Source organism: Fulmarus glacialis, unplaced genomic scaffold, assembly GCF_000690835.1.
Source record: "Fulmarus glacialis isolate BGI_N327 unplaced genomic scaffold, ASM69083v1 scaffold43142, whole genome shotgun sequence".
Lineage (NCBI taxonomy): Eukaryota > Metazoa > Chordata > Aves > Procellariiformes > Procellariidae > Fulmarus > Fulmarus glacialis.
Genome location: NW_009196704.1, coordinates 1,857 through 12,903, shown reverse-complemented (window position 1 = coordinate 12,903; position 11,047 = coordinate 1,857). Strand labels below are relative to the sequence as shown.

The following is an 11,047-nucleotide window of genomic DNA, read 5'->3' as shown; positions in this document are numbered from 1 at the left end:
TGGGTGTGGAATGAGCCAGTTCACCATGAGATGCGTTCTGGATCAAATGCTTGGGTCCCCTGGTCTCAAACCACACTTCCCCTGGCTATACAAAATCCAGAGATGAGCCCCATTAAGAATAGCACTTTTCTTCTTGGAATTCAGCCCTGAAAGCAACAAATAACTAAAGAGCAAAAAGAGCTGTGGAAGATGCTACAGTGGCGTATAGGTAGAAAATAATTGGGAGGCTTTAAGGATACCATAACGAGTTTTCCTGTGGTTCTTACTCTCATGGTGGGATTTTGTAAGCTCTGAAACAACTTCTCTAGGAAGGTAATCAGTTTACAGAGACGTTATTGTTTTAATATTGCCCCGTTTTACTCTTCTTCTATCTAGTACAAAATCCATCCTTCTTCCCCTCCCTTCCTGTCCCCTTCCAAACAGGGCCTTCGTGCACACTAGTCCAAACCCCTGTGTTACTGATGCCAGAGGGATCTTGGCCTTCCCAGCAGGATCCCGACCTGTGAGCTGCGGCAGGCCTTGCTGTGGCAGTTTGAGGGGAGGCAGCAGAGGTGGGCTGTGTCTCTTCCTCTGCTGCTTCTGGTTTGATGGCTTCAATTGCCAGTGAGCGTGTCAAGCAGCAGTGCTGGCAAAGTTCCGAAAACTGAAAGGATGTTGGGATTTTTAGCACAATGGGCTTGCTTTTTTTTTTTTTTGGCCCCCCCATCAGTTGAGGTAGGTGGTGGAGCACGTTACCTGCCCCAGATCCTGTGAATCCTGCGGAAGACTCCACACTACCGTGAGCCCAGCGTTGCAGGGACAGAGGGCTTGAAGACCTGTTTAGCTATGGTTACAGCACAGCTAGAACTATTGCATCCCCCTCAGCATCCCAGCTCAAGAGTGCTGAAACACACTGTTACTGTTGGTATCAGTGTTTCACTCTTCTAAAACAAACAAGAAAACCTAAACCTTTGGTCATGGCAATGAAGTCCTAAATATAGTGGAGATGAGGCAGTGATTTCTGGTGAACAGAAACTGACCTGTGATTCTGCTTAAGCTAGATGAACCTTTATCTCTGTATCGAGGAGTATTTTCTCTCTGAAAGTAATAGCACTCTTCAAATAGGTCGAAAGAACTTACTTCTTTCAAAAGGAAGGAAACCTCTCAACTTCTTTGATCCTTGCACAGTGGAAGTGGGGGTGATTGGAATAGCTTAGGCCAACAGTGCTAATTTGAGCTTGAGCACAGTGCTTTAAAGAGAGGATCTTCTGGATCAGGGACAGCCCTTTGTATGGCATATAGCACAGCAGTGCTGAACAAAGCCTGGGCTGTATAGGGGCTATAATAACGGGAACGCTGACGAGGCTGGTCTGTGGCTATAGCTGAGCTGTGGGAAATAATGCGAGGGGCAGCGGTGCTGTCAGATGTGTGTTGCCATGTACTGTAACTAAAAAGTCGGTAGACGTCTCGGTGAAGCAATGTCCCAAACCACCTGGGTGGCAGAGGTACAAGTACGTCTCCTTCACCTGCAGCCCCTCACCAGGGTGCAAGTCGGAGAGGGCTCCTCTTCCCTCCCTGGCCCGTGGAGCAGCTGTACGCACTGGCAGGGCCTCGCCTGGCAGCGTGTGTGTGTAAGAAAACAAGATTTTTCACGGGTGTATGGCGAAGGGAAGGGAAAAGAGTGGGGCGAGAGGCAGTGGTTGCGGAAGGGATAAAATGGCATTTTAGCACAGACTATAGCTGAGAGGAGAGAGACTGTCAGCAGCACTGACAGAGTAGAGGGTCTGCAGGGGAGATATGGGTTCCCTCTTAGATTTTTTAAGAGCATCTAGAAATCTTCCTTCCCTCAGGGTCTAGCTTGCAAAACTTCAGAAAGGACTCTTAATAATTTCCCCCCCCGCTTCCTCTCAACAAGTGATGCAATTCTCTCCACCACCTTCTGAGAGTCACAAGCTTCCGAGTCCTTTCTTCCACTTGCTGTGCAACAGAGTTGTGTGTCTCTGTTCCTGATGCTTTAAGCCAAAGATAAGTTGCAGTCCTGTGTGAAGAAAGCATTAATATTTGAGTGGGTTTTAGGATTCTCAGATGGACCCTTGTAGGCAAAGAGATGATAATTTCTCAACAGTTGGCCCTCGTGTTCAGCTTCTCAGGAGCTTGATTTGGAGCAAGACAGCAGCTGTCTGCCACTTGGATCTTTCTAACAAGCTCTCATGCAGTGCAGAATTTTCTTCCTTTCTAATCACAGTACGTGGTTCAGTATGACAAGTCTGAACACTTTCCTTCTTGTCTCTGCAGCTGCTGAAAAGTCTGAAGAGGCTGTCTGAGTTGCCCATCACAGTTGACATTCTTGTGGTAAGAGCTGTGAAATCTCTCACACTTTCATCATGTCTGTCAAGTCACAGGATAACTGTTTGCCACAGAAATGCTGCTTTCCCTGGAATGGGGCGTATTGGCTTGGCCACCTGCTTACAGCCTGGTGTCACAGGCACGATTGTGATGAGGTTCTAGAGATTCCAGGCACAGGGAAGGAGCATGTCAGAGCAAGTGTGAAGCCACGGAGGACAGTTTGTCATCCTCAGTTCTTCCAAAAGCTTAACACTTGACTGGGATGTGAGAGTCGGAGCAGTTCCTAACGATAATTGAATCAGCATGAAATTAGGAAGTGCTAATCCTTAAAATTATTAGTGACTTCTGTCTTCAAACTTACCAACAGTCATGGTAAATACTAACTTGGTTTATTAACACAAGTAATTAATGTTTGACTAAGGCAGAGTTAAGTCGTCTTTGATTTACAGAACTGTAGTAAACAATATAAGGGGTGCTGAAAACATAATATATTATATGTGATATCTTTGCCTTTAGATCAAAGAAGCTTATTTCTACCTAGCAGCGATAGGTAGCGGGTTAGCTTTATTCACTTTGTAGGAAGTTTAGCAGAGGTGAGAATGCTGACTGTTTTGCTAAGATGAATTCATGTCTTGGCTCTCTCGTGAAGGAGACGGGTGTTGGGAAGACTGTGAACAGTTTACGGAAACACGAGCTTGTAGGAGACTTTGCGAAGAATCTCGTAGCCAGGTGGAAGAAGCTAGTGCCGGTGTCCCAAGAGGCAGACAGGTAAGTGAACCTGTTCGGTTATCTTGATGGATAAGCTTTGTTATATTTTTGCAGTAGAGATTATAAACTTCTCTGACCAAGGTAACAAAGTGAAGGCTCTGGAAAAACTTGTAACACAAGTGTGCTAACTCTGCATGGGGTTTTTGCCTTGTTTTGGCATAAAGTTCCCGCCTCTGCTAGCCGCAGAGCGTTGGGTTGCTGACAGCTGCAGTTTTGCTTGAAAGTAGGGACCAATTTTCAAGAATTTGCGGTTTGATTAAGAGATTAACAGTAGAGGCCAGAAAAGTGCCTTTAATAAAGCAAGAGATGCAATCTACTTGCTTCCCATTTTATGATGCTAAAGAGAGGAAGTTCTAGGCCCAAGTAAAGGAAGTGGCTTGCTTTGCAAGAAGGCTTTTATGTGCAAAAATCCTATGGAAACAGAAAGTTAATGCTAGCCAGTATGTTGCAGTTACAAAGCTGTGTTGAACCCAACAATGAGATCCTTTAGATAAAGACCCAGTTATTCATGATAATTTCGATGGCTGTGGTATCCCTGCCTGCTTAACTGGCGAACTGGGGGACGTGTTTCCCATAGGCACCATGCCGCCAAGAGTGTGTATGTACACATCTGTCTCCGCTTCCCAGTGAATTGTGAAGTCTCTAGTCCTAATAAAAATGCTTAATCAATTCCTGCACTAGAAATGCAGTTTCTAAATCCCTGAATGTTGCTGTGCCTGAGAGAATTAGTGGTATTCTTGCCACAAAACTACCAAATACAACCTTAGTCTTCTGTAAGAGAGGTTCCTGTCTGCATGGTCCGTGGGGAGTGACTCTTTTCATTCATATTGGGAAGTTTTAATCTAACTATTTTGTTTTCTTATCTGTTCAGAAATAACCTAGATTCTGAAGACCGTGACTATGAGAGGAGCAGCTCAAGCAAAAGACATCAAGAACCCTCCCTCAGAGAGGATGAGGAACATGACCAGGAGTATTCAGAACCCTTCCAGCCATCTTGCAGCCAGTCCTATAGCCCAGATCATAGGGAAAAGAAGTCCAAAAGGTATCCTAGGCCTGAGAGAGCCCATGAGACTTACGGCTATAGCAGCCACGAGGGGAAGGGTTGGGGCAGATCCTCCCCAGTGCTCTCTTCAGATCAGGAGTACTCGGACTATGGACAAGCTGTGTCACCTGAGCCAAGTGAGAGCCCTCAGGATATGTACACAGACCCTTATGCCTCTGAGGAGCAGGAAGAACCGACAGTATTTCATCGGAAAGCCAGTAAAGGCCACAGCTTTCAGGAGAAGCTGGGGGGAGGCCGAGAGAGGAACCCCGGTGAGTGCTACGACAAAGGGAACATGAGCCGAAGCAAAGAGCACAAGTCTTCTCATAAGAAGCAGCGACTTGATGGCAGAGGGGAGGACAGGACCTCTGCCTTCAGCCCAGAAAGATTGCACAAGACCTCTTTTAAAGAGCAGCTCCGAGAAGCCCCCATGGCAGGGGGCAGCAAGGAGAAACAGAGGATGTCAGATGGCACCAAGAAGGAGAAGAACAGAGAAAGCGGCACCTCCAGAAAGGAGAAGTTGCACGCATTGCCGCACTCGGAAGAGTCTTTGGACAACCATGTTAAGAAGCAAAAACATCGGGACTCTGAAAAAAGCAAATTGGAGAAGCCCAAGCTGAGCCTGGAGACCTCTAACACAGAGCGGGAGAAACGGAAAGCTGAGTGTGACTCGTCAAATAGGATTAAAGAAAAGGGGATTTCTGGGAGCTTAAAATCTTCAGAAGGGAAGCGCAAAGTCTCCGACATAGACAAAAAATCGATGGGCTTTTCCTCAAATTTTGGGGAGGGGGAAGTGGAGGATGAATTTGAACAACCTACAATGTCCTTTGAGTCGTACCTCAGCTACGACCAGCCCCAGAAAAAGAAAAAGAAAGCGGTCAAACCCTCTGTGTCAGCTGGGGAGAAAGACCGAGGGCACAGCAAACAGAACGGATCCAAAGCCAGTACCAACAGCTCAAGCTCGAGTCGGAAAAGTCCAAGCCACAAGCGAACAAGTGAGAAAAAGGCAGAGAAGAAACTACCAGAGCCTCCTAAACCAAACAGGGTAAGATTTTGAAGATCTGAAAGTGAACAAAGAAGGTGGGATCAGTTTTCCCCTTGGAGGTGCTGGGCTGTGTTCTGCATCGGGTTGTGGTTGCGATGTCTCATTGGTATCGAGGTCTGTGACTCCTGGTTCCTGCTGGGGGACACCGTGTGTTTCATATGCCCAGCGCCGCAGGCATCGCTTTGTGCTGTTAGAGTGGAACTCTGCTGGAAAAGTGGGTGAAGAGGGAGGAGGAAAAAAGAAATGCAATAGACAAACCCCTCTTTATTAAAGAATGGGGAGAGTAAGAGGGAAACACTTTCAGCTAAATTGTATGAAAACATATTGGACATGATACATTTGGTAAGCATGCAGAAATCTTTAGATATGAGTCAACTTAGAATCCTGCCTTAAAATCCACTGCACGTGCAGTGCATCTCCACCTGCTAGCAAGGTTCCCATGTCTCTCCTCTCAAGTACTTGTGCTTATTTAAAATTGACTTTTTTTTATCTTTATCAGTACTGCAGTCTTGTTAACTAAATCTGTTGGTCTCCAGAAATAGGGGAGAAATGGGAGAACTGGTGTTACAATGCAGCATATTCAGAACACAGACCTTCCTTTGTGAAAGCAAGAAAAATTAGCAATGTTTCTGTATATATCCATTGCCACATGGGTGCCAGGGTTGTGTATATAAATAAGGGACTAATGTGTAAAACCTTGACTGCTTAATCTTTTTACTCAACTTGAAACACTTTGCTTTTCAGAAGGTGTTTTTATAATCTTAGCAGCCTTTTAAAATCCTGCTTTGCCATTCATTCTAACAAGTGCCTCATATCGAAGTTTTAGATTTTCCCCCAGTTTGTGAGGTTCCCCTCTCCACCGCTGCAGTGTTTTTTGCAGGGAGTGGGGAGGAGGAGAAGAGACAGAACAGTTAAATGAGTGTTTGAGATCAAGGAAATGATTCTGCCAGCTTTCTCTTCTGTTTTTTCTCTAGTTCTTTGCATTGTTAATCTGACTTGGGTTCTTGCCAGAGGTCTTCAGCACTGACCCTAGTAGGTTAAAGATGTGGATGGCTCTTACTGGAGGGTGCTGAGTGATTCAGATCCTGAATTTTGGCTTCTTTGTGTTGAGAGCCTAGATAGAGCCACAGTAATGTGGCAGAAGTGCAGGCTCCCTCTGAGGGTATTTCCTGGTGCAAGCTGATCAGCATCGAATGTCTTATTCAAAATACCAAACAAAATGCAGTTCAGTGCTGTTTGTACACTGGCAGGATGTAACATTCTCCTTATTCTTGTCTTACTTGCATGTACATCCTCTCCTTCCAGATACTTTTAGATGTGGTACCAACGTTACCAGACATCCCACTGCCGCCAATTCAGGCCAACTACCGTCCTCTTCCTTCGATCGAGTCCATTACCTGCTCCCAGACAAAAAGGAAAGGTATGTTGGGCAGGAGAATAGGTCTGAAATGGGCTGCATCCATTGTTTGTGGGAGGAAGTGGATGCTGGCTGGGTTCAAGTCTTTCTGTTGGGGTCCGGTGTCTTGCCTCTGATGGCCAGAGCCCGGGTTTCAGGAAAAGGTGGCTTCTTTCCCACGTGCTCTAGCAGAAATGAGGAAGATCCTTTGCTGACCCTTCTTGGGGTTTGGGCTTTGGACTTGCCCTTCCTGAACTATGTTGCAGGTCTCTTAGAGAAGACTTGGCCCTTTAGGTTGCTTCTGGGTGATTCCGATTTGTGTCTCCTGTGCCATTCATCAGGGTGGGCTCTTCTTTTCTCTGTTCCCTTCTTACTCCAGGTCTTTCTCTTTACAGCAGTGTCCTCACCAGTTGAAGAGAGTGAAGCTGGTTTTACAGGACGCCGGTTGAATTCAAAGATGCAAGTGTATTCAGGCTCTAAAACTGCCTACCTCCCAAAGATGATGTCTCTGTATCAACAATGCATCAGAGTCCTCAGTAACAACATTGACTGTAAGTACCTTTCCTCATCTGTCTTGAAGTCATGTTGCCATGCAGATAATACTGAAGTCTTGGTAACTTGTTTGTATACATCCCAGCAGCATCTGGCTTGGAACACGTGAACAGTTAGTTGCCCCTTGTCACAAGGCAAGCTAACTAATATGGACAGATCTCACTGAAAGCTCAGGTGCTGCAGGAATCAGCACCCAGCACCTCACTTTCAGGGAGTGCTAAAGCACTGGAAATAGTGGTAAACAGAGCCTTGTGCAGGCACTTCTTAACTTGGAGACCTTAGTGCCTGATGACCCACTAGAGCTATTGTATCTATGGTTCCTTTCTCCTTCCCCTCATATTGTATAGTGGCGTGCAGCACTGCTGGCTTTTCCACTGCATTTCAAGGTGTCAAGCCCTTTCCTTGGCAAGGAAGGAGCAGGATAAATACTCTGTGCATCTTGCTTCTCTCTAGCAATCTATGAAGTGGGTGGTGTCCCTTTCTCAGTGCTGGAGCCAGTATTGGAGAGATGCACCCCAGAGCAGCTGTATCGCATTGAGGAATGTAATCATGTGAGTGCCTTGGCCTGGGGAAGGGATGGTGACATGCGGGAGTGATGTTCTGTCCTCATCTGCAATAGCAGAATACTGAAGAACAACGCTCTTTATAACAAAAGGTGGCTTTTGCTAGTCCTGAGTTCCTGGATTTGCCATCTGCCCATCTCTTGCTGCAAGTCGGCCCCTAAGCTGTCTTGTCCGCTGCGGTACTCCAGTGACACTGGCGCTAGCTGGTGCGGAGGGAGAGGGGAGCGAAGGTGTCAGGAGGGATCCCAGCTTACACGTGGGTTTGTTTCAGGTCCTCATTGAGGATACGGATCAACTGTGGCACAATCACTGTCTCCGAGACTTCAAGAATGAGAAGCCAGAAGAGTTTGAATCCTGGCGGGAGATGTACCTTCGACTTCATGATGCACGAGAGCAGCGGCTGCTAATGTTAGCACGGAACATCGGCTCAGCTCATGCCAACAAACCCAAAGGTAAAGTAGGGCTGAACGACCATAGAGGGGTCTGGAAATGCTGCCTAGGGGATGTCTTTGTGGGGGGAAGGTCTTTCGGAGTGGCTGGTTTAAATCTAGTCCAATTTAGGAGTTGCTTAACTCTCCGTTCTTTGTCGTGGCCTTTGCTTAATGGCTTAGCAGGCTCTCGATTTCATCCATAGTGTTGCTGATGCAGACTAGACAGAGCAATATTTTATAGCAAGAACATGTAGGGCTGCAGAGGCACCTCCTGTTTTGCTGGAGTGGCTTCTCCATGCTGGGGTTGAAGAATACTGACGTGGAGGGAAGCATTCGTGTTCTTTTGGTGAACATAATGAGAGCTACTGACCTGATCAGTCTGATTTCTCACAGCCCACGTTGTGACTGCAAGAGATTCAGACCTTAGGGAGGAGGCTATTGCCTGAGCTTTAAATGGATGGATTGGGGAGAGGTGGTTGGAGCTTGCTGTAATAAGACAAGCACTGAGGAGCCTCCTTTATAATCTGGATCTAAGCAATGTTTCCCTCTGGCCTCCTACAGGTAGAGTGGCCAAAATGGCGTTTGTGAACTCTGCAGCAAAGCCCCCTCGGGATGTACGAAGGAGACAAGAGAAGTTTGGAACTGGAGGACCTCTTCTGCCAGAGAAGACCAAGTGAGTGTTTCTCAGCAGTGCTTGCTGTTCAGGGTCTCTTTTCCTGTGCGCTCCTGCCAGCTTCCCCCTGAAGCTCTGCATCCTGGCAGGAAGGGATACTGTGTGTCCGGGAGGTCCTATTGCAGTGAAACGTGTAACTGTAATAGCTGCTTTCTTGCTGGGAAGTGTGGAGATCCTGGTCACCCCTGGTTCCATGTGGTATCAGCCATGCTGCTGTTAACAAATGTGGCTTGTGTCTGAAGAATTGCATTAAACCACAGTGACTCTTACTGACATGTCTGTCCCGTCTTTTTCAGAATAAAACCAGTCCTGTACACATCTAGCAAAAGCCACACTCGTGTGAGTGAGGAGCAGTCCTATGATGGGCCCAGCACCAGCAGTGCCCATTCTGTCCCATCTTCAGGTAGCACCTTCTCCTCCTATGACCCCAGGAAACCACCAGTGAAGAGTAAGTACAAACTGCAGAACATCAGTGTGGTCTCCTAGAGCTCCTCCTTTACAAACGCGCGAATCTGCTGCTTCAGCTGTAAGAGAAATCCAGGCTATGCAGGAGGGTTGATGTTGGTGGCCTCTCTCCTCTCCCTAAGGAGAGGGTAAAGGCTGTTCAAACTTTTTGTACAAGCAAAAGCATAGGGAAACATCTGATTCACCAGCCTGCTCAGTGCTGACTGTATCAGCCTGTCCTAATGGTACTAGCAAGGCAGAAAACCTGCCTTTTCCCTCCTGTTGTCCTTCTGTGTCTGTCTAGCTGTTTGGAACAATAAAATTGTAGTGCAGCTCCCTTGGGAAGGAAGCAGGGAGAGTTTAACCAGAGATCTAGGTTCTTGCAGTGCAGAAAGCAGAGTGGGCTCTTCTTGGTCTGTGACCTGAAAATACGATAGGCCATGATCAGAGAGCACACACTTACACCTGACTTGTATCTGCTTTGCCAGGGCTGCAGCTTTGAATTGCTCTCTGGTCTCCTAGTCTGTGACTGCTGCTTTTTTGTTTGATTTAGGGTTGGTTTTTTTTTTTTCTCTCTCTCTGTTGCAGAAATTGCACCCATGATGGCAAAGACTATCAAAGCTTTCAAAAACAGGTTCTCTCGGAGATAAGTTTGCAGTGCAGATCTGGGACTTTCCCTCTCGTGGGGGAGTGGCACTGAAGGGGGAGAAGGTACCCAAACAGCCCTTTTCTTTGAACTCTTTGGAGGCTGCAGCTGCTGGGAGAAGCTTCGATCTGCACAAGACGACAGCACAGTATTTTATCTTTTATTCCAGTCCCTTTCTCAGTGTCAAGCCCCCCTCTTTTCCCCCTGCCCTTAACATCCTGTTTCTGGCTTTGTCATCCATCAAAAGAAGGGTGTACAGAATTTCCTGACACAAGAAAATGTGAAGTCTTGGCACCTGCTGAGAGTGGAAGATCCAGAGACTATTTACTATTTAACCTCTTAATAAATTATAAAATGGTTTTAATTAATATTTTGCCCCTCTATCCCGCTGGTATTATTTATGTTGCTCCCAGTAGTCTCCCCCCTCCCAATCCAGTACAAGGGCCAGCCTCTCTGTGACTCGAGCTGGCAGGAGTCCATCTGTCTGAGCTGTCACTGGGTGTTACGGGAGTCTTTCCTCGTGATCTGGTGGTACCTGCTGGGCCCAAAGTCCCACCTGGACTCTCTGGGACAGGTAGGACCGGTGGCCCATCTGCTCATCGATCCTTTGGCAGGCGCATCAAGTCCTGAGGCTTTGCTGTCTACTTGTGTATCTTAATAAAATCTTAGCTCTCGACCTTCTCTCTGCTGTTACTGTAGCTCTTGTACAGATGCTTATGCTGTTGTGCAGGGATGCCAAGAGCTGTTGGGGACTTTTTCTCTGCTGCTGTTGTCTTCTGCTGGCTACTGGGAATAAAACTACGAGGGGTTTTGGGAGAAATTTTACTGTGCACCAAGTCAGATTTTAACTTTTTTTTTTTTTTTTGAGAGAGAGGGGACTTTTTCTGCCTCTGAAATTAAAAACAGTTTTTAAATATCAGTGAAGGCATCGGTTTGCCTCTTTTAGTGGAAAGAAGGAATACTTTTATCTTGTTTTCTGTGTGGAATTGGGAAGGATTTATTTCCAGTTTGGAAGCTGGTGCTTAAATCCTGTCTTTTCCCTGCATGTTTACCTCTGCCCCCTCTTTGGAAAAAACAAGGATTTTAGTCTTTGAACCTGAAACCACTTGACTGGGGTTGGAGGGAAGTGAATAACGGAATGTGGTTTGTTCTTAATATGTGC

General features: G+C 46.6%; 1 protein-coding gene across 1 annotated transcript; it reads left to right on the top strand.

Moving 5' to 3' along the window:
* Positions 1-2,274: 2,274 nt before the first annotated feature.
* On the top strand, positions 2,275-10,081 carry TCEB3 (transcription elongation factor B (SIII), polypeptide 3 (110kDa, elongin A); the record flags this gene model as incomplete). Its single annotated transcript, XM_009572290.1, has 10 exons — positions 2,275-2,331; positions 2,975-3,093; positions 3,965-5,180; positions 6,486-6,600; positions 6,972-7,127; positions 7,582-7,679; positions 7,963-8,143; positions 8,684-8,795; positions 9,092-9,243; positions 9,828-10,081. Coding segments are annotated over 10 exons (2,268 nt in total), but the record flags the coding sequence as incomplete, so codon positions are not given.
* Between the last annotated feature and the right edge of the window lie 966 nt (positions 10,082-11,047).